This window comes from Biomphalaria glabrata, chromosome 2 (genome assembly GCF_947242115.1).
Source record: "Biomphalaria glabrata chromosome 2, xgBioGlab47.1, whole genome shotgun sequence".
NCBI lineage: Eukaryota > Metazoa > Mollusca > Gastropoda > Planorbidae > Biomphalaria > Biomphalaria glabrata.
The window spans coordinates 22,974,396-22,998,859 of NC_074712.1; the positions used below are offsets into that span (position 1 = coordinate 22,974,396).

At 33.5% G+C, this 24,464-nt stretch overlaps 1 protein-coding gene across 1 annotated transcript; it reads right to left on the minus strand.

The window, feature by feature from the left end:
- Nucleotides 1-10,536: 10,536 nt before the first annotated feature.
- Nucleotides 10,537-23,459, minus strand: LOC106062085 (solute carrier family 25 member 16-like). Its single transcript, XM_056019665.1, has 10 exons — nt 23,386-23,459; nt 20,048-20,108; nt 16,560-16,726; nt 16,189-16,281; nt 15,937-16,070; nt 14,962-15,031; nt 14,264-14,452; nt 13,929-14,091; nt 13,652-13,735; nt 10,537-12,711 (listed from the first exon to the last, which is right to left on the minus strand). Exons 3-10 carry the CDS (start codon nt 16,630-16,632, stop codon nt 12,540-12,542), a joined length of 978 nt encoding a protein of 325 aa, XP_055875640.1. The 5' UTR covers nt 16,633-16,726; nt 20,048-20,108; nt 23,386-23,459; the 3' UTR covers nt 10,537-12,539.
- Between the last annotated feature and the right edge of the window lie 1,005 nt (nt 23,460-24,464).

Consider the following 24,464-nt stretch of genomic DNA (forward strand, 5'->3'; position numbering starts at 1 on the left):
AAACGTGGCCCCTTTACATTTAAGGAGGGAGAGGGCGGTACTTACGGCCTACGAGCGCTACAAAAGGGGCGACTCTAGGCTAACCACCACAATCTTAGTGCAACAGTGGAGAGAGAGGAACCGCATAAAAATGCGATCGTTCCTCCACATTGCGGCCAATTTGTCAAAATCATCTGGGCTCTCCACTGATAGAGTTCCTATTAGAAGGATTATAACTTGCCCTCCGTGTAGGAGATTGCCGGCCCCACAAATAAACATGTCCTTTATAGGGCAAGAGGGAGCCAACAAGAGGCGATTAACACCTGCCATACTCCAAAACTTGGCATCAGCTACACTAAAGTCCTACCCATCAGATGCCATTTTCTGCTACACCGATGGGTCAGTAATGAGGGACCCCGATAGAGCTGGGTATGGGGCCCTTATAGACTACACAGACTGGACAGAACCAGAGATGCCGATTTCTCCGTCTGAGCTTAAAAGGGTTTTGAGGCGCCAGCCAGACTAGTCAGTCTTGAGCATTGTTCATCATTTTGTTTACGTTGCAATATTACAATTAACTAGTTAGTTTAAAAAAAACTCGTAGAAAACAAAGGTTAGCTTATTTAATAATAATAACAATAATAATAATAATCTTTATTGTCCGTATGGAAATTTGTCTTACAATTTGTGCATTACAAACTATTAAAAATCATAAAGAAATGAATAAACTAAGACAATTGTTTAGAGCTAGAGTTTAGAAATATATTTGTAAACTCAATATCTAGATTAAACCAATGGACTAAACAATGAAGTAAAAAAGGGTTGGCCTATCGTCTTCTTCTTCGTCTTCTTCTTCTTTATATTACAGAGCATTGATCAGTGTAGTAACAACATGTACCGTGTGTCCGAGATAAATCTAGTAAATTAGATTCAAACTGTTCTATAGCTTACATTGTATGGAAGAAATAGTCAATGAGATGAAACAAAATAACGACATGACTAGTTTATAAATCGTTAGTTCATGTTTAAAATACAGTCGTTTATGTTTGTTCGTGTCCATACAATTAGTCGTTTTTACTGAAACGCTCAAGGAAATAAGAAATTAATACACGCTGGGAGAATTTTGGTGCCCCTCTCCACTTGGTGCCCTGTGCGGCCCGCACCACCCGCACATTGGTAGCTACGCCACTGGGTAAGAGAATCATTTTAAAGTGATATTAGAATTAACGGGCCCAAAAAATGATGTCACTAATAAGCGGGTCTCTTTCCAAATCAAGTCAAAAGTCGGAAAAAATACGATGCGCAGGTTAAAAAAAAAATGGGGGCTTCTTATCTTATATAATACAGACGTTACTTCAAAAAAGAAGATGATTACGTCATACGCGTCATGCATTTAGTCATGCATATTAACCAATGACTTAAATTCTGCCAAGTCACTGGTTTTCCTAGCTAGCTCAGGCTACCCATTCCATTTTCTAATAGCACTAAGGAAGAAGGAGTATTTGTACAAATTTGTCCTAGCATATGGGATGAGAAATGTGCCTTTAACTTTGTGTCTTTCTGAGTATTTTATTAAATTTTGTTTTTGTATTTAAAGATTATGGTTCAGTGTTTTATGTATAACTAGACACATGTTACCCGCGACCCGCGGGTCTTTATTTGCGCATTACTGTCGATATAGTCACTGAGAGTGTTTTGTAAACAATTAAACGAAATAATAATGTAATAAGTAAAGCGAATGTGTCAATGTAAAAATAGTGTGAATGAAGCTATGAAATCAAAAGAGCTAATAGGCTTAAATCCATTTTTTTCAAATTAAAACATTTGCTTTTAGGCCTACATATATTTGATTAAAATTTGAGATGAATAGACTTAATTGTGTATGTTCATGTGTTAAAGTATAAGGTAGATCTTGAGGTAGACATAGATCTAAATCTACACTAATCTAGAGTTAAAAATTGGCTTTTATAGAGTTCATTCTGTGTTGCGCATGCGTGACCTTTTTTCATGAATGAATATAGGCCTATCTCAACACGGCTACGCAACTTTAGCGAACAGCGAACGAATGTATTAAAAATGCTTTAGAAAAACGAATTTGAATGTTAAATTGATTAAAATATCAAATGAATGGACAATAATTAGTATGTTTACGTGTTAAAGCACAAAACTATCTTACTATATAATGAAATCAATGGATCTTCTTTTGTATTTTCATGTGTCAAAGTAAAAAACTATCTGCGCAAAGTGTGTTTCTTAAAATTAGATCTAGGTCTAATTCCTTTCGATCTTTTCTCATGTCTACATTGTTAACCATAGCCTATATCCATAAATACTATAGCTTTAATAGGATCGGACAACTTTATTATTTTTTTGAGGATCTTAATGTGAGCTTGCGCTCCCAGAACTAGTTTTATATGCAATTTTACCTATTTTTTAAATGTATTTTTGTTGTATAGGTTAGAGCTATTTTATATATTTTATTTTTATAGGTTAGTGTCAGTTTTTATAGTTGTACTTCCGCATATTTATATAGGTTAGTGCGGGATAGTATAAAAGTGATGTACTACATGCTGTCTTAAAACAGTTCAGTGTACAGTTGACCAGTGGTCATTATAGTATGTCTGTGTGACAGCCGAAGATCTTTGTGGTCTGTCGTGTAATTATTTTATATTTCTGTACCTGGGACGGCCTGTAAGTGTAGAAATATTATATATTTTTTTACTATATCTACTCTACTATGTATTGGAGCATGTCTTTCCACCCAGAAAAATGTCAGTTGTTAAGAGTAACAAAAAAACTAAAACAAATTAATTCCACTTATCTTATTCATGGCAAACCAGTAACACAGACTAAAAACGCAAAATACCTAGGTGTTATAATAAATGAAAAACTGTCATGGAATCCACATATTGATGAAACTACAAAAAAATCAAACAAAGCATTAGGATTTATTAAAAGAAATTTCTATAAATCAAATAAGAACATAAAACTAAAATGTTATTTAACCTTGGTTAGGCCAATAATAGAATATGCATCCTCTGTTTGGGACCCCTCAACTCAAGAAAACATTAAGAAACTAGAACAGACACAAAATAGAGCAGTGCGATTCATAACAAACGAATATTCACATTTGACTAGAGTAACACCTTTAGTAAAATCACTAAATTTAGAAAGCCTTCAGGACAGAAGGCTCAAAAGTAAAGTAGCAATAATACATAAAACACTGAACCATAATCTTCAAATACAAAAACAAAATTTAATAAAATACTCTGAAAGACACAAAGATAAAGGCACATTCCTCATCCCATATGCTAGGACAAATTTGTACAAATACTCCTTCTTCCCTAGTGCTATTAGAGCATGGAATGGGTTGCCTGAGCTAGCCAGGAAAACCAGTGACTTGGCAGAATTTAAGTCATTGGTTAATATGCATGACTAAATGCATGACGCGTAGGACGTAATCATCTTCTTATCTTATCTTATATAATACAGACGTTACTTCAAAAAAGAAGTAACGTCTGTATTATATAAGATAAGATAAGGTAGTTATTTTATTTTCTACTTGGACTATTTGTCATAATAGTTGGCAACATGCTGTATTGAAGATGGCGGCGTCCATCAGTCCTAATAGAATATAATATAGTTTTGCATTTATGTTTTGCAGGCTATTATTACTGCTTATAGCTGCTGTGTTACTGCTGAATATTACTGCTGCTTTTAGCTGCTGAATATTACTGCTTTTAGCTGCTGCAATTACTCTGCTGAAATAGCTGCTGCTTATAACTGCTGTTGTAGATCTATTCTAATTCTAGGGAATCTAGTGTTATTTTGTTTCTGCTATTGATAGTTATGTCATTGTTTCTGTAGATCTATTCTAGATCTAATTCTAGGGAAGCTAGTGTTATTTTGTTTTTGTAGTGTAGCCTTAGTGGCTTAGTTAGTAAACTTAGTTATAAGTTATATATTATGTTCTTGTTTCAGTGTTAGTTGATGGGTTCAGTAGTAGTGATTAGTCAAGTTATTGTATATATTATATTTTATTATTCATTTATTTTTGTATGTAAATAAAGTTTCTTTTTGTTTTATTTATCGTAAACTAAAGTTTGTTATCCCTTGTTTTCATTTAGTTTAGGTTAGTTATAGTTAGTTGTCTGGTTACTTAGGTGACTCTAGCCCCTTGGTCACCATACCGAGGTGCACAGATTGAGCCCACCCAGTAGCGCTAACATCTGCCTACTGTTAAATAATTTTAATGTTGAGCAGCAGAGAATAGGTCCTCTCCCACTCGCGCCTGCCTGACCTGCTCACATTAAGTTTGTTTTAGGGCTACAATACATACACTACGGTCTAAGTACCCAAGGAATATTCCTGCCTAGTTTTATCAAGATTGGTCAAGCGGTTTTGATGTCTATAAGTAACATACATACATACATACACCTCACATTTTACTTTATAATATAGATTGCTACTTTACTTTTAAGTCTTCTGCAATGTCTGTCATACACGTTGAAAATTAAAACTATCAGCACTTTCAGTGCGTTTCCTTATCGTTGTTTCATCATGCTCAAGAGAGGTGCAACGGTTACTTTTGGTCTTCTGAAAGAAAGCACTATGATTTTAACTATTATATATGCATAGTAACAAAACTATTGTTAAACCGATGTATAATAGATGTTTCGTATTAAGGACTGTTTACATTGGCAACCATAATAAATAGCTCATCATAGTCTTCATTGTACTTAATCTATATAAGAAACCCAACGCCTACTAAGGTTTTCTGAAAGCGTGTCAGTTTTTGATTTTTTTTAAATTGAGTCTGCATATAGACTCTGTCACAGTTAAAATAGCTCACTTATTGGACCTTATTGTACGCAAGTGAATTTTGTGAATATAGAGCGTGAAAATGTAAAGGGAGTGACCAGTATTTAGGTATGACCGGAAGTAAGGTTGTATGAGAGATGGAGAGTCTACAGAAGTGAGTTGGGAAAATTTAGTTCATCAGACACTAGGAGTATGTTTCTGAGAAAGATTACTTGAAGTATGCAGTCAGAAGAAGTTAGTTACAAATATATGGCTCCTTTTGTCTCGAAAGGCAATGGATGCGCCCAAATGAGTCACTGGTTTTGGCTTAATCTTGAGACGGGGCAGAATCTGGTGTGGCTAATCAAGCCAATTCTAGAACGGCAGACTTTGCCACAATTCGTACATGTGTATGCCTCTGATTTAGGGCTAGCAAACAGGGGAGCTTTCTTTTTATCCCTCTTGATTAAAGCCGCTTCAATTCTTTTGTTCTCAGCAAGGGTTGTCCCAGCACGCACAGTCTGTCTCCATGCACTCCGGTCTTTGGCTATGTTTTCCCACTTACTTTCGCTGATGCCTGAGGCTCTCATGTCTCGCTTGCAGACATCTCTATATGTTAGTCTTGGGCGGCCCTTGGGTCTGACTCCTTCCACAAGCTCAGCATATAAGATATCTTTCGGGATTCTGCCATCTGGCATGCGGGTGACATGTCCGAGCCAGCGTAATCTTCTTTGTGTCAGGAGAGCATACATGCTGTTCATATTGGCCAAAGTTACAAATATATAGTCAAGAGAAGTACTCAGTTGGAGTTGAAATGTATGCGTTGAAATAGTAAGTCCAGTTTTAAAAGTAAAACTGTCAGTAGAAGAAACGTGTCAAGCTTTAGTTGAAGTTCATAAGTTGAAGTTACAAGCTGTATGTGAAGTCAAGCAATGAACTTAGTGTGATGTGAAAGTATTTTAAGTGAAGCAAGAAGTTATTCACCTTGACCTTTCCCTTAGTCTATTGGAACGTTGGGGCACCACACAAGACTCGTCGACCGTCTCTCTCCATTCCTCTCTGTCTTTTGCCTTAGAACCTCTTTCAATGTCAGGCCCGTCCATTCTTTTATGTTGTGTTCCCATCGCTTTTTCTGTCTGCCTCTTCTTCTTTTTCCTGGTACAGTTCCCAGAATAAAGGTCTTTGCAAGCCCCGAAGACATTGTAAATGGCTTTAGAGCTTTAGTTTGCGTTTTTTTTTTTTCGTTTTTTTTTTTTGCTATAGTAACTGGTCACCGTGGGGTCCAATCGCTGTAATAACCCTGTCTCTAATCTATTCGTTTGTGATGCGGTCTTTAAATGTGATACCGGGGATCCTTCTGTAGCATCTCGATTCCATTGCTATAAGTTATTATGTTCCTCAAATATAACCCTCCCAATTGGATTGGTATCATGTCAATAAATCTCATTTCATTACATTCTGCAAGAAGTCTTTTTTTATTTACATGCCGCAAGTAGCTCCTGTGGCTGTTGTAAGTACTGTAATACTGCCACCAGTGCCATGGATGACAAGCCTACGACAAATATGCTCAAAAGCATCCAAAAAAATTAATGTCATGATATTCATTCAATTACACTATTTACATCCTTATGGTGTCAGAAGTCTTCTTTATTTGATTGATAGCAAGCAGACTTATGCATAACGTTACATAGTACTGTGTAGCACAAATTTCTTTGGAATTCTTGTTGTGATTAAATAAGTTTTAATGAAGAACTGTGTTCAATTGAAGACGCCATTCCTTCCGTTTATTATTCTTTTTCCCCCCCTCTTTACCTTTTGTTTTACAAACATTTTATTTCCGTAATGATTTCCCCTCCCCTCCTGCAGGAACAGCGTCGAATTCACTGTTTTAGAAATGCTGCAATAAACCTTTAAATATGGAATGACCTAATGAGACCAACTGAACGAATGCTATTTATTCATGTCAGTGATTGTTGTCCTGTAAAGTCCACGTGACACACATAAAAGATTTACGAGGACAGCAAATATTTGATGTTGCCACCATAAAGAATCTGTAAAAGCAATCATGAACTGTGGTTCGATAGGGCGACATGAACATCAAGAGGTCTGAAGCCAAGAATGCGTATGTGTAGATGCAAGCCGTAGAACGAATTTTAGTTTGTGGGTATCAACTCTTTAGCTTGTTGGTATCAACTCTTTAGTTTGGGGGAAACAACTCTTTAGTGTGTGGGTATCAATTCTTTAGTTTGGGGGTAACAACTCTTTACTGTGTAGATATCAACTCTTTAGTTGGTGGGTGTCAACTCTTTAGTGTGTGGGTATCAACTCTTTAGTGTGTGGGTATCAACTCTTTAGTGTGTGGGTATCAACTGTTTGGGTTTGTGTATCAACATTTTAGTTTGTGGGTAACAACTCTTTAGTTTGTGGGTAACAACTCTTCAGTATTTGGGCATCAACTCTTTAGTGTGTGGGTAACAACTCTTTAGTTTGTGGGTAACAACTCTTTAGTGTGTGGGTATCAACTCTTTAGTGTGTGGGTATCAACTCTTTAGTTTGGGGGTATCAACTCTTTAGTGTGTGGGTATCAACTCTTTAGTTTGGGGGTAACAACTCTTTAAGTTGGGGATATCAACTCTTTAGTGTGTGGGTATCAATTCTTGATATTCATTCAATCATATTATTTACATCCTTATTGTGTCAGAAGTCTTCTTTATTTGATTGGTAGCAAGTCTTTAGTCATACTGAACATGTTAATCTCATCTAGACATTCAATACTAAAGTATGAGAAACAATGGAAGCACATGCTGCGTAAGTCTCTATTTGCCAGTATCATCTGAAGATCGTCTTTGTGTTAAGCAATGTCTTATAGCGGGTCCATTTTGATCAGCAGAAGAGTCAAAAAAAAAGGATAGTGCGACGTTCGGGTGAAAATTAGAACCTTTCCAATTAAAGTGAGCCTTCAAAAGTTTATGTGTTTCTTTTTTACTGACCTTCTCTTAACTTACTTCCGTCAATCTGGTCACCATCTTGTACACGTTCTCTCTACCCACTTTTCATTCTCAGATCAAGTTGAAACATTACACAAAATCAATGAGAACACAGGAAATCATTTTAAAAAATTGACCTATTAGTTATCGATTCGTTTTAATTAATTAATTTTGTTTTATATGAAAAAATGTACTAAACTAACGGGAGATGAGCCTTGCAGTAATGAGTGATATGGCAGTTATTGAGCGGAACTTTCTCATCTAAACGCTAATGGGACTCAACATGCATGATAAATAATTGATTGGATGCTATTTCACTCAATATAAGCGAGGTTTTTTAAAAATATTTTTACAAAGCTTTTATCAACTTTGTCTGTCTGGTACAATTTGTGTACACGTTATTACTCCATCTTCAAATTCTTGGATAAAGTTGAAACTTTGCATAATTATTCATTTTGTATAACAAAATAAATAATTTTAAAAAAAATTAACCAAATAATTAATACTTGATAATTATTATTTTTTGTTTGGTATCAAACAATAGAGGCGGTAAAAGTTAAATTAGTCCCTTTTATACTTTGTGTAGAGAATAAGGTCGTTGCTAAAAAATGTGAAACTAGCAATAGATAGCTAGGAAGCCTTCTATTGTCATAAGCACTTCGCTGGCTCAGTTGTTAGTGTATCGGTCTGGTGAGGCTTGAGACCTCGAGTTCGAATTCAACTCGTACAATTTTTGTGTGTATATATAGCCTAAATTGTTGATCTTATAAAATACAGACGTTAGGTCAGACAAGAAGCTATCACGGTAACATTCAGACAGATACCCCTTCCCCCCCCCCCCTTTTTTTTTTTCCAATTGGTCCAGACAAGTGATAGGATCATAGCGCACGGAGCATGCTAAAAGCATGAAATTGCGCTAAACAAAAACAATTGGTAAAAATATTTGTAATCACACAGATTTTTTATTGTTAGTCTAGATTTATTACAAAATTAATTACATGATTGATCCAAACTAATTGATATAATTGAACTCAAAAACCTCTTTAGATATATTTACATATTTCTTATTTGATATATACTATATTCAAATTGAGATTTTCCCCAAAATAATACGACCGACTCCAGCCCCACACAAAAGATAAGGATCTTTCAAGGACTGTGAAGGATTGTATTTTACGTGCTAATAAAAAAAAATATGTACATGTAAAATGTAAAATAGCCTACCTGAGACTACGATGTATTCAATTTGCTCATGGCCCCAGATCTATTTTAATAAGTAGCACCGTGCTAGAGCTAAATCAAAGAAATTTTTCACAAGCAAACGTAGCTATGTACATACAAGAAGTGCACCATTTAGTGTTGGACAAACACTTTGTCCTAGATTTAGTAGAGACTGGTCTCCATGTGGTGAGAAATATTGATTGGACATAGAACTGCCTGTCAAGAGAGTTGCAATTAGAATTTAATCTTCACTTACATAACATGGGAAACCGGACTGAACTGTGCAGTCAAAACACACATACACGCCACAGTGACTATAGTGTGGAGACAAACTAGAGGCCTATACAACTATCAATATTTATTTCTCAAAAAGTTTTTATGTATCGCTGAAGTCAATACTCATACATACACTTTTAACATATGTTCTTTTATTCAATTAAAAAATATATTTTCACCACGTATGTTATAAAATACAGACTGGACTTTCAAAAAAGATTACGTCTTACGCTTGTTCTCATGTCAATTTAGTCATGCATGACGATTGTCATTGGTTTTCTAGACTGCCTCAGGCAGCCATTCCATGCTCTAATAGCATAATTAGGGAAGAAGGAGTATTTGTACAAATTTGTCCTAGCATATGGAACGAGGAATATACTGTTATTGGTGTTGATTTAGAGCCATTTATTACTATAGTTCTCTCTCATTTCAAGAGAATCCTGAATCTATTGATGCAATGAACCAGCATTGCCGAGGTATTTTAATTTTTTAAGCAAACTATGGTGGTGAACTTTGTCAAAAGCCTTAGAAAAATCTAATAAGACAGCATCTATTTGCTCACTATTACGGTATCTAAACCTTTTGAAAAATCATCAATTAGTCCTATTAGTTGTGTTTCACATGATCTATATTTCCTAAAGCCATGTTGGTATGGAGTAAGGACATTATGTTTGTTCTTTATATAGAGAAGGACATATCTGACAGATCTCAGATCTTGCTAAGATTTCTAATAGATTGAGAGAGTATGATAATAAGAAGTAGATACATTTTCCATTTGGTGAGGAGGGGGGAATCAACTTTGTCATTAAGACATTGAGAAAGTTTTGAGTTTATTCAATTACATTTTATTTGGTAACTTTAGTAAAACACTTCCAGGCCTTGAATATAATAAAAAATGGGGGGGGGGGGGGGGGGAGGGTTTAAGTTATAATTAACAAAACAACAGGATGATATTGGAATTACTCTAATACGTTTTTAAAATAATATTTTATTTTCTCTTCATAATTCGCTTTATTTATACCATACTTAGTTGTGCAAGTTTTAGCTATACAACTTTAATTCAATTAACCATTTATTAATAATAATGTAAATTGTAAGCATTTCATTTACATGTTAATAGCAGGCACAAAGTATACAAGGCCTTTTGCCTTGATGACCCAAGAGGACAACATGAATCCAAGGGGCCATGGGCAGGGTATCTAATGCAAAGAACATCCTGTGCAAGTGTACAATCAATAAATCATTGAATAAAAAAGATTCTGAATTCTTCACATAATAAATCAATATGACTAATTTAATATGAGAATCTCAAGTTTGCAACTTTGTAGTAAATCAATAGATAAACAATAACACTTAAACAGCCTAGTAGAAGTACACCTCATGCAATCCATCATCATTTTTTTGTTTCTAAAGACGAGCAAATTTTAAGTGTTCACAACAATTTGTTACTGTGACAGTATTGGAAGGCTTCATTCACAAATGTGACAGTATTGGAAGGCTTCATTCACAAATGTGACAGTATTGGAAGGCTTCATTCACAAATGTGACAGTATTGGAAGGCTTCATTCACAAATGTGACAGTATTGGAAGGCTTCATTCACAAATGTGTTCTATTTTCTGTGCTTTATAAAAATTTATTGTTTTTAACTGTAAAGTTTAAGAATAAAATCTAAAAAAATGGTTTGCATATTGTTTAGTGTCTACAAAATATGCTACACTGTTACATGAAGCATTACAAACATTTTGAGAATTAATATCTTCAATTTTAGCAAAGAACATATTTTAAGATGAAGTCTTTCATTTATGAATGTGCCAACAGAGAGATCCAATGATTACATTTTTTCTTTTGGATATGATATTTTGTGAGATTCAATTATTTAGATTTCTTAACTTGGCTTATAATGATTATAAAATACAAAAAATGCCACTTGGTCAGATGAACTAAGTAAATTGTCAAACTCTAGCACTAAACCAGGATATTACTTTAGCACAAGTTCAATCCTATTACAAGAGTTAGCACAACAATTGTTTGTTGACATCTCCTTATGCTAAGTTCAAGCCCTGTGGCTACTCAAATTTGTGTAGGCTGTGGAATGTTAGGAATATTCAGAAAATACAATCATACCACATTACACCAAAAATACATTTCCAACATTCACAGAATAGCAAAGGCAGATTGGATTATGACTTGTCTCAGGAACAAGCTCCAGTAGGGAAATGTGAAGGAATTATAATATATTATATAGATTGAAATGAAAAACTTAGCAATAGTTTATTTTTCAATATTGATGCAGCTAGTAATTAGCTAGTGGTTTGAAATGGGATACAGGCTGGCCCATTATAAGCTGATGTCTCAATAGTTGTGTGCCTAGTGTGTCTACATTGTCTCCAGGACACATGTATATATATCTCATCACATTATGTAAACATGTGATGGTTTACACTTTAAACAAGGAAAAAAAAAAAAAAAAAAAAAAAGAAATATATTGAGAAAATTTCTTCCCTATTTTTCTTTGAACTGTGTTGGCAGCCCAAAAAATAAAAAAAGAAACAAATAATAACTGATATATTACTTAAAGTCAAATTAAAGAATATTTTAGAACATTGTAAATTAAATATTCTTAAATGTTTTTAAAAGAAACCTTCACAATTTAATATGAGCATTTATATAAATCAATATTTGACATCAAAGGAAAAAAAAAAGTTACATGAAAACAAATCTCTTGAAGTTTTCAATAAATATTAATGTCTTTGACTATGAAATACAATACATGAACACAAAAGTGACCACCCCAAAAGAAAAGTCACAACAACCAAAAATGTTGTCTGTGAGCTTGACATACTTTACAAAATAATATTCAAATATTTTAGAAATCCTTGGCAATAGAAATGATATGTAGGATTCTCCCTGCTCTTCCAAAAGGAGTTTCCATTATGTTTAGATTTAGTTTGATTGTGAATTAATTCAAATTGATCATTTAAAAAAAAAGTAAGAGAAATCAAATTATGTACAGTCTCAGAAAATTCAGAATAAACATGATTTTTGAATCCCCTGAGTTCTTTCAAAATATTCAAATTTAAAAAAAAAGAGAAAAAAAAAATTTACATTTTTGTTCTAACATGATTCAGAAAAATACCTCAAGTCAACATCTAGTTTCTTATGTAAAAAAAAATAATTAATTATTACATACAATAAACTGGATTCTAGTTACAGCATACACAAAAAAAATTATCAAAATTAAAATGTTTACAAACAATTTATACAGCAAGCTATCATCATCTATCTACTCCTGTGTCCAGTCCAAAAGCTTGTTTGGCAGTTTCATATGTTGCAAATGATATAGCAACTGTTGGCATTATTCGTATGTAATTGATACTCATACCTCTGTACAAGCCTTTTATTACTCCATTCTCTCTGTACACATCTACCAGGACACCTAACCAACCTCTGACAATTTAAACAAAAAAGATTTATTTTTTTTAAATAGGCAAAACTAGACTAAGAATATTTTTTTAAAGACTTTTGAATTCAAGCATTCAACTGATTCAATCAGTTCTACATTTTTAGGAGATATATGTGTAGCCATCTCAAGGACATACATTCCAAGCCGTCAGTCATTAAAACTGAAAGTGCTCAAGAATAAACCAAGAACCTGTACTACGAGAAATTGACTAAAACTTCAAATTCCCTTGAAGAGAGAGGATAGAAAAATACATCAGCTCTTCAATTCTAAGCTGCTAATAGAAGTGAAAGTTATTCTGTCACATTCCATTCTTACAATGCAGTCCTTTGTTCCAGCAAGGCTACCAATAGCTCAGATAGAGATCATAAGATAGAAAAGCGACAAAGGACAAACTTTGGATGAGCAGTTGTAACATTTGCATTTACAACAGTATTCTCAATCTGGATTTATTGTTTTAATTGTACAAAATTGTGTGATTCAATTTAAATGTATTATTGCTATTATATCATTTAGGTATTTGACATTAGTTTCATAACAAATTTCTTCACATTTCAAAACTACAATCAAAATACCTATCCACCAAAATGTTTTCCAATGTATACATCTTGTAATTCAAAAAGAACTTCCTTAGGACTAAAAGAAGTGAACAATGATGGGAGCTTAGATTTTTTTGAGTTAATGTTTTAATCTCTTTGAACCCTAACCCTTAGCTTATAGTTTATATGGAACATTAAGAATTAATGATTAAGCAGCCTTATTTGATAAAAAAAAAGAAATATGTTTAAGTGTTTTCCAAAAAATAATAATAAACGAGAATTTTAAAAAAAGGTTCAAATAATTGACTACACCAGCATGTATTTAGAACAGAAAAGTAGAATGAGATGAAAACCTGTCAAAACTTCATGCCATTGTACCAAAACTAACCTCGGGTAGTGGAAAACTTCACTTTCTGATTTTACAATCATACCAGACAACTGCATCTTGCGTCGTACCACATCAAGTGGATAGCTGAAATAAAAATAGTCTGAGGTCTACAAATCAAGCAAAATTTTGAGAGCACTGTGTCTTGGACTAAACTAACAATTGCAAATAATCTCATTAGATTGACTAAAAAATTTAAAAAATAATAATTCTGAGATGTATGAGTGTTTCACTATGTGGTACACTGTGTTAATAACAATGAAATTCAGTTTTGACTTACGATATAGTTTGTGCTATAGCTCCTGCTAGACCACCACACACAAGTTTGGCTGGCATTATCAAGACTAAACCACCAGTATTTTGTGGGCATGGTTTACCCAACAAATCAGGAAATGTGTCAAGAGCAAAGTTCTTAAGCATTTCAAAACTGCTAAATGATAGGCCTAATAGGAAGAAATTGAATCAATTATTAATAGTTATGCATAGCCAGAACAGCTTGATAATTATTAATTGGTAACATCAAATAGAATGTTTTTCTTCACTTAGAACTCTCTGATATATATATAAATATATTATATATAATTCTATGGTTCAAGATCAATAAAAATGAGAAACCTGCATATGGGGCCATTCCTAGAATAGTGGGAACAATGCCTTGATATAAACCTCTAGTCCCTCCTTCAAGGTGGCGTATAGATTGTATGGTATGAATTATACCATCATATATGGCTTCCCCTTTCACTTGAAAGGCTAATCGAGCTCGTATCATGTCCAAAGGGTAAGTAATCAACACAGCTGTCAAACCTTCAAATATCATAATAAACTTTTTATTGAAATTAAAATATTACATATAAAGTTATTTTAAAATATTGCAAAACAATAGTACTAACAGAAAAAATAACCAGCTATATCCAGCAACACTACCATAAATGATGTGACTTAACTTGGCTGTTGAGACTATAGATGGGTCTGCTTGAGATAGAATATTTAAAGAGAGTAAAGAAGGAAATGGGCCATAGGCCATATGACCATCCACTCAATGTCCAAAATGACAAAGAAACTTGAGGGAAATTCAATTTGAATTCAGATTACTGAATAATTTAAAACCAAAAAAAGGCTGTATTACAAAAAAAAAATAAAAAAAACAAGACCTAATGATATGAATAAAAATTAACAGATGTTTAACAGTGTTACTTTTAGAAACTCATAGTCTTTAAATGTAAAAATCTTATTGATCTCTGGTCCATCTCTTTGAAATGACACCAAAGCCTGGGATTTCTATAACACAATTAGTCTAGCCTTGTTGAACTCACCAGCTAGAGATCCACATATCAATTTTGAAATATTTGGTGAATGATTGAAGAAAGGAATATGTTTGGCTACCTGGAAAACAATACAAAGCTGTGTAGGTCATTACTTAGGACAGACTGCAGAGCACTAGGTTCAAAGTCATCTATTTTATGTAGACATGGGTGGCATTAGAAATTTTGAAAGTAATTCTGTGACTTTTGTTAGCTATCAGATAAACATGAATATATTAACATAAATTATTTACAAATGATGGCAAGAATGTAGCATTTCTTAAAACTGTCCTGTTTTGTTTTGAAATATTTTGGATGTTCCTTCAGAATTGAAGAATATTACATCCTAGCTCAAACCTCCTGCAGAACAGCAGGGGATGGATGCAGGCATGGTTCAAACCCTTGATAGTAGCGTATTTTGTTTTCAGATCAAATGTGTTATGGAACAAGCCCCCCCCCCCCCTCCTATTTTTAATCCTTTTAGATTTCTTAATAAACATAGTTGAGTAGATAGGCCCTATTTCTGTAACTATTTTCACCAACACTTTGTAAATAGATCTTATAGAAGATGAAAATTCAAACTCAATTTTTTTTAACTCCATAAGGTTGTTTATTGTTAGATCTTTTTATCCCTTCTGTACATGAGATATTGAGGGAAGTGCAGATTATTTTCAACAAAACCAACTCTACTCAATAGGTTCAGAAGTTGGTATGGATGTCTGCAACTTTTAAAAGGCATCTTACTGATGGTTTGTTTCCCCTGATTGTTGTGTTTGTTGGCTAACGTTTACAATCTATTTTCTATTTTTTTGTGGACAAATGATTCAAGGGCTTCTGTATCCTGTGGGAAGCCAGAACGAATTTTATCACATTAATAAAAAATAAAAAGTTAAATTAGTATAATGCCAGGAATAACTTTGCTATAATTTTTGTAATGCTTAATATTCTGATAGCATTGATTACACTATAGAGTAGTGACAAACTTACTTTTTTTAACTGCTCGTAACTTAGAAATTGAATAGCAGCATAGGGGAAAATTCTTAACATCTGAACTCCATTGCCTTGATAGAGCCCAGTAAATCCTTCCTTCAACACAACATGCTTCACAGTAGAAAATACACCTTTTAGAAATAGTCGTACCATACATTAGTGCCAACCCATTCATGACTTATATATACTCTAACATATGCAAGAAGACAAACATGAAGGAGATTTGCAAAGTTTGAAAATACTTTTTACCCAGATGCTTGTAATGTTGATTGTGAGCTTGAAGCAAAATTTTCACTCTATCCAAAGGAGCAACAGCTGTTTTTGCACAAATACCTGCCAAGCCTTAAAACAGAATAAAGACAATTCAAATTTCCCTAACAGAGATGTGAATACAATTTAGTTTTCTACTCTTTAATATAAAGCCAATAATATTTTTTAAAAGAATAATCACTATAATTTGTTGTTTACTATTAGTCTAGGAATTATTTGTGTTAAATACTAATGAAAATAGAAAGTTTTGCTTTGCATGACTGAAATGAATCATCAATATAATTATATGTAATTATGTATCATTTCAACAGCTGTTAAATGATTAAGACGTATTGCATTTCAGAACTAACCACCAGAAATAAATGTTTTGGCTGCTATGACAGTCTTGCTGTCCCTAAGATTAGAACTAGATGAACTGTTCATCTTTTGTCAAGATCACAACGACGATCAGGATCAAGCAGTGAGTCAAATTTCTCTCTCGCTTCATTGCTTCTCTAATAAATTTTGTCAAAGTTAGCTGTCAAGAAAAATTATAAAAACATATATTAAATTGCAATGACTATGAAAATTAGGTAATGGATGTTTAAATCATAAATACAACATAATATATAAATACATAACTAACAAAACCCTTTATCAAAGACATTTTTTTTAAATACAAGTCCATTCTTGTTTTTATTACCTAACTTTTAGTTGGCAGCAGCAGTTCTTAAGAACTATTATAAATCTACTGAACAGATGCTAAATTATAAAGGGAACATGAGTGCAAGGTTCTGATTAATCATAACAATGAAATTTGTTTCTATTTCAGAACTAATTTAATTCTAGAATTTTCTTTGATATGTTTTCATTAAGGAGTTACAAAATAATAAAACTTAAAAGGAGTAAATAAATAACAACATCCTAATATTACCAATTAATTATGATAACGACAATGTCTTCAATTCCTAAGATTAAGGATGAGTGCAGTGTTTCACATGGCTATGCAACGCCAGTTGTGACCTGCATATTATCCCAAATTTGATATAGACAAAGCTCTTGTCCACAGGGGGTCTAATAAAGTTTTCTTTACATCTTCTGCATCTCTCTTTTACAAGAGATTTCCTATGGGCCTCAAATGTGTGTCCCATGGCCTTCATGAGAGGTTTTAAATATCTCTTTCAGAGGCGATCTAATTTCCCCTCTGCCAGTGAGGGTAAATTGGTGCCTGAGTTGACCTTTATAGTGCTTACTGAGGGCACATCTGTTATGTTGTCCTTAAAACTTGCCAAAAAAAGATCACTTTCTGCATGTGATTATCCCCCATGCAAGGTAAGTATCTGACCAAGCACAAATGTCGAATGTAGTGCTTCTATACTGTCCACACCAGCTTCCAGTGGAACATGGTTATTTGTAAGGTATCCTGCCAACCTATGCCCATTACAGAGCACCTTTAATTAAAGCATTCAAGTAGCCTTAGATGCCACCCAAATCTTAGAGCTATACAAAAGTATGTTGAGAACCACTTCTTGGTAGTCACTGATATGTGGGACTTGGGAAACTGGAGTGATTTATTCTGCCACACTGTCACTTGGAGATATTCGAAAGCGCTACTTACTTAAGCAAGATGGTTATCAACTTTTCTAGAAAGTTATGCAACATTGGATACCATGTTTCCAAGATATGTAAAGTGGTTTACCACATTGAGGTGCAGGAAGCAGAACCTAGACTTGTATATGTAACATATATATTTGCTGCCTTTATCAATCTCACCAAAGCAATTGTCACAGTGAGTCATGATGGTTTATGGAGGATTCTATGCAAGCTCGAATCCCCTCCAAGGTTCCTATCCATTCTCTAGCAGCTTCATGTTAGACAAAAAGGCCAAATTAGACACAATGGTGACCTATCTGATCACTTCCCCATAGAAAAAGGGGTAAAGCAGGGTTGTGTTCTTGCTTCTGCTCTGTTTGCTATCTTTTTTGGTGCAAGGCTGAGTCAATGGAGACTTAGACTGTTCAAAGGCATCAACATCAAGTTCTGATCAGATGGCAATGTGCTCAACCTTCTGCGCCTACTGTCCCACACTCAATCTAAAGAGATGGTCATCACAGAGATTCTTTATGCTGATGGTTGTTCCTGACTTGCTCAGACTGAACATGAGCTCCAGCTCATCAGTAATGAATTGCTTATACTGCTGCTGTTTCAGAAGTCACCCAATAAAATCTACTCAGCCCCAAACGATCGCTGTGAATGGACAGCACTATGGAGTTGGTCAGTGGGTCAAAGAGTATTCTGGCAAAGGTTTATCCAGCACACTAACAGTGATGCCACAGTATTTAGAGCAGTTGGAGTTTTTTTTTTTTTTGCACTAGCATATGATGGTGGCATGAAGCAGTTCAGGCAGGATAGTACATTTGTCCCAGCACAAATTCACCTTCACTTCACATACCCATTAATCTGTTGAACTATTGGAGTACCATACAAGATCTGTCAACTATCCTTCTCCATTTTGGCTTGCATAGAATTTCACTCCATGACAGGCCTGTTTTAACATCACTTTCTGTGTCTTCTTCTTTTTCCTGGTACTGATTCCTTTAGGAAGGTCTTTAGGAGTCCTGAGGACCTTGAGATGTGGCCATAGAGTTTGAGTTTGCATTTTTTTTTACAGTGGTTAGAAGGTCATTGTGGGGTCCAATCGCTGTATTAATTCTGTTTCTTATCTGTTCATTTGTGATGATTTCTTTGTAAATGATACCTAAGATCTTTCTGTAGCATCATAGTTCCATTTCCTTAAAATATAAATTCCAAGTATTTTATAATTCAATCTAGCTACTCCAACAAATGCACTCTTTTATTGTAATCTGAGCTACCACCTTCAACATTGACATTCCTGGTCTCTGATTAAATATTTGGCAATGAATGTGAAAGAAAACTATTTAAAAATAATATTAATACAGGAGGTGAATTTACTCAAGTTTCTTATTCCGGTCCTAAGAGCTAGATTTACATCTATCAAAGATGTTTTATTGTTGTTTTGCAATTCCATGAATATAAAGAAAAAAATATTTAAAAATCCTTTTAAAAAAAACAAAGCTTATATAAGGGAACAAAATCTGCAGTTATAACTGTATCTCTCAATAATGTAGAAGTTATTTCCTTTATTTCATACTGTCACAGATGAATGTGTGTATGTATGTATAATCTATTTTTACAATCTGCGCGAATGACCGGAAGTGTGTTTTGTTGATCAGAGAGAGAGACCAGTGTGTGTGATATGCAGTAAAGCTGATTAAAGTTTATGTGTTTGATCTAGTGGTTTAATTGTTTTATTTCGTTAACTAGAACTGAACCAGGGACACCTAGACATATCGACACCTAAGGTAGATTCTATCAAGTTATAATTATAAATAGAATAGGAAAGCATACCAAACAAAATAATAATTATCAATAATTAATTGACTAATTAGTTCATTTTTTAACTGATTCATATTTTTTTGGTACAATAAATAATTGTTTAAAGTTTTAACTTGACCTGAGAATTGGTGTGGGAGACAAAAGGTCTTCAATTATCTAAAGGGACAAAACCCTACTTTTCAGACTATCTATTGATACTGAAGGATTAATTTCCTTTGTAGGTATCAAACAAAATAATTAGTTACCAGCGATTAATTGACTAATTAGTAAATTATTTTAATTGATTTGTGTCTTACTCTGCCAATTAATAATTGTGCAAAGTTTCAACTTTATACGAGAATGGGTGTGAGAGAAATAACATACGTACAAACTTTTTACCAGGCAGAGTGTAGCTATGTCAAAACAACTTTAAAAAATAAAAGTTAAAAGAAAAATAACTTACTATGACACTTCATTTTCTTGTGTTCTATTGGCAGAACAGAACCAGATTGGTAACCTATTACCTATTAAATGAGAATATTTAACAAATATATATATATATATATATATATATAGTTACTTATAGGTTTAAGACTACTATTATTAATTCTACTTTTAAATTCTTTATTATATATTTATTTCATATTTTTGTAAATATGAAATGATAAAAATTAAAACCTGTGGTAGGTAGTATTTTTCAACTTATTATGTGTGACACACCCCAGATAGCGACAGCAATGTCTGCATGTTCTCTTAATCAGCAGGGGCCTGGGTATTGTTGAGTTGAGAGAAGTGATGTATGCTCAACCTCAAAACAAAATCTCAAAGAATCCTATTGTTTTTTAGATGTCAGGAATTTACTGTGTAAGTTAGTAAATATATATAGATCTATCATCTAGATCTAAATGTCAGAGTCAGTGCTTCTAAGCATTAAAATAAAAATGATAAAATGCCTACTAATCTCAGACCTGCCTACCAAAAAAAGTCCCAATGCGTAACATTTAATAACAATAGAAGACTTACGCAATCCACTACTTTGTCATATATATATATATAATATTAGATCTAGATGTCATGATTAGATCTACAATCTAAATCTAGATCAATACGACAATAGAGATGATATCTAGACTAGATCTGGATCTATGTCTATATAATGAATATAATCAACTCTAGATCTGGGCTCAAGAGTGTTACCGATGCCGTGGATCCGCTACAAACGTAGGTCTACAAACTTTCGTAGGCCTACCTTCATCCTTGATCTATTCTATACTAAGACTAAGAATCTAGTCTAGATGTAGAATCTAGATCTAGTCAATCTAAATCATACTACAACTAAATTGGATCTAGATTGTAGAGTAATGTAGAGAATCATGACATAACATAATGACTAGCTAGACTCTAGCTAGATCAATTTCTGTATAAGAAGTTATCTATATTCTAGATCAAGACTGGATATCTACAATATCACTCAATGTGTTTTGAATCGATAGCACTTCGATATTTTTTTCTATGCAAATGAATACAGGAATCTACTAATGAACTTACAAAAAAAAAAAAAAAAAAAGTTACGTTGGTGTATCAGCTAATTGACGGTACCAACCCGCCACTCCCTCACTCTCGCGTTCTTCATTTCTAGACAAAATCTAATTGCTTTTAAGAACCAATCAACGTATAGATCTAGACACAATGTGTTCCCCCACCTTTTCTATCCCCCCCCCCCCCCAAACAGGACGGCTTAGCGTGACCTCCGTGACCGCTCGTAAGCTAGTCAAGAGAGGGGAAAAAAACAAAGGATACGAAATGCGTAACGCGACAGGTTAAATGCGTATTTGCGTACAGGCGGTCATTTTTTTAAGATTTTGCGTAACGAATACGCATTTTGCATAACGGTAGGCAGGTCTGTAATCGATTAAATCTAAGGTAACTATTACTATAAAAGTCTATTAGTCTATTAAAACATTTCTGCAGAATTAAAATGTCAACTCAAAATTGAAAGATCTATGGTACAGTTATATAGATAGATCTAAATAAGCATTAGGATAACCAACTCGAGAAATAAAGTACTTTTTCATCTAAGCCCCTCCCTGTCCCAAAGCGTAAATAGAATGAATCTGAATGATTCTAACGAACTGGTCAGTGTAAGGCTAGTCTAGACTATGTGTAGTCGGTCATGACAAGACAACCACGTGATATTGTTTGTTGTGTGTTGAGTGGTCAAGCAAGAAAATACACACTTTTAACATGCATTTTCTTCTTTGCTTACAAGATCTAGATCTAACTGCATAGACGAAGATATATATTTCTTTTACAAGAATTTAAACTTTACTGTACAGTTTTCCGTTATACAGTAAGTCAATAGAATAAATTAATAGGTTTGTGTGACATCACATAGAAACCCGGTGAAAGTCTGAACGTTTTGGATGTGCAGGAATATCGTGTCAGAAAAAAATATATTACTAAGTTAAAAAAAAAAAAAAGAATCAAAATCAAAACACATATCAAAAAATGTTATAACCATCTGAGTTTCCCTTTAAAGAGTTAGAATTTAGATCTAGAATCTACAGTCTTGAGTATAAATTACTATCTTCATATCTAAAAAATCTAATCTAGAATCTAGAGACACTAGGACTAGAGTAGATAAAGTCGTGAAATGCTTGACAACTTGAATAGAAATCTAATTAAACCCGCTGGCAGCAATTTTCACATACATTTGGTTTTTTATAGCACTGTAACGGCCTGACCTATGAAAAAACTGATGGTATCTCTGAATTCCTAGTCCTTTTGTCTATAAAAATAGATCTGATTTAATGTATCACTAGGCTTAGTTTAAAAATTAAACATGAGGTCAAAGAGGTGTAGGGTGGGTATCGCCAAGCGTATTTTCCCTCGATCGGATTTCTCCCCTAGTTAGTAAACTTAATCAGGCTGATGGAAGGCTCGATCAGATAAAAGAAAATATATCTAACATGTTTTAATCTTTAATTTTTACTATGAAGTCATTTTCTTTTTACTCCAGCGCAAGAACACCATCTACTGCCACCTTTCCCATGCTCCACAACTTCAAATCTATATAGTCTCTTTGAGCTAATGAGCCATCAGACTTAAAAATAGCCATTATAAGCCCATGAACCGATCGAACCTCTATAGATACAAATTGGGGCTGTTCGAGCTTCGCACTTTACTATAGATCTTATAGATATATATATATATAATTAATAATAAATAAGGATATATCGTATAGTATAAATAATGATAAGGCAGGGGTAGATCTATAGATATGTTATAACTATATAAGTTATAACTAGGTATAGAGTATAATTCTATAATAGAGTATAGAGTTACTGACTACAGACAGTAGAGTCAGTGACCACTTTCACTACTTCAGTCTAGAAATAGTAGAATAGAATGACTAGAATACTAGAATAGACAATATATATTATATATATATATATAATATATACCAATGCCAATACTCAGCAATACTTTGCCAATAGAATAGTGACAATTGAATAATAGTCTAGACTGTCTTGACTCTATTAGTACTAGGGCTGTGGAGTCTAGATTATTCTGAGTAGATTGATTAGATAAAAAAAATAGATTTTACTAGAAGATTTAGATCTAGAACTCCTTGAGTCTAGATTATATAAATATAATAATTATATTATAATTATATGATTAATAGATTCAAATCTAGACTTGTCTACATTTAGACTAGATCTAGTATCTCTAGTTCTAGCTAAATCTATCTAGATCTAGAATAATCTAGACTCTCTAAATAGTAATTCTAATTTCACTCACATTTCAACATCTAATACATATCTATGATGTGGTTAACTCTTCGGTTTCTAAAAAACATATTTGTGAGACTTAATTGGTTTTCCTTTGAAAAGAGCCTCTATATTGCACTGATATAAACAATACTTTCAAATCTATGCTATCAACACATAAGAAGGCTATTAACCTTTTTAAATTTATCTACAATCTACATCTAGAATACATGATCCTTTAAAAACGCTTTCAGTTGAAACTGCAAAAATGTTAAAATAGACATAAAAAAAATAACAATATGGCTTTTAGCATATTGACATTCAGCCTTGACTTTATTAATTTCATAGTCAAATGAGACATTATGCATGACTAAATGCATGACGCGTAGGACGTAATCATCTTCTTTTTTGAAGTAACGTCTGTATTATATAAGATAAGAAGATGACCAACCGAACCTTTTCTTAATTCTCCCATTACATATCTTCTTAGACTCTAATTATATAGGCCTATATTTTACTACCACGATTTTGAAAACCAATATATTAGGCTACCTAAGATTCATTCACTTCTACTTCATCCATTGAATTCTAATGTCATTTTTTTTTTAACCAATCCAACCTAGCAAAGTACGAATATTTACATGTATAGGCCTATAGATTTAATACCAAAGATTTGGATAGTTTGATTTCTTTAATAGATATTAGACATTGCTACTTCTCATTTGACACATGGCATCTCTTCGTTCAATACAAACAACAATACATCAGATATTACATTTTCTAATAAGTTAAGAAAGAGAAAAAGGGAGATGATTCGGTGGAATTCTGTGCTGGCACAGAGTTCCGATGTCGAGCTGGCCACAAATCGATGCCTGCGCAACTATTGATTTCCAAGATGTCCGAATAGTATCAACAGTGAGCTTTAGTTTGAACATGATTTCTATTAAGTTTCAAGGAAGACTCTACATGAATGTGATTGAATATTTCGTTATATGTATAGTCGTATATTGGGGTGTTTTAGCGAACAGCAATACAAACCTTGTGCTTGTTACGAAACCCAAGCTACAGTATTGTTCATTCTTCGCTAACAGAGCCCCACAAATCCAATTA

What these genes read in the sequence shown, in the direction of transcription:
- LOC106062085 (XM_056019665.1), bottom strand. Translation starts at nt 16,632, where the DNA reads ATGAACAGTTCATCTAGTTCTAATCTTAGGGACAGCAAGACTGTCATA. An exon ending in CAAAACATTTATTTCTGGTG is followed by an intron (nt 16,282 to 16,559) that starts GTTAGTTCTGAA and finishes TTCTGTTTTAAG; the next exon opens with GCTTGGCAGGTATTTGTGCA. An exon ending in GATATGTGGATCTCTAGCTG is followed by an intron (nt 14,453 to 14,961) that starts GTGAGTTCAACA and finishes TGATATTTGAAG; the next exon opens with GTTTGACAGCTGTGTTGATT.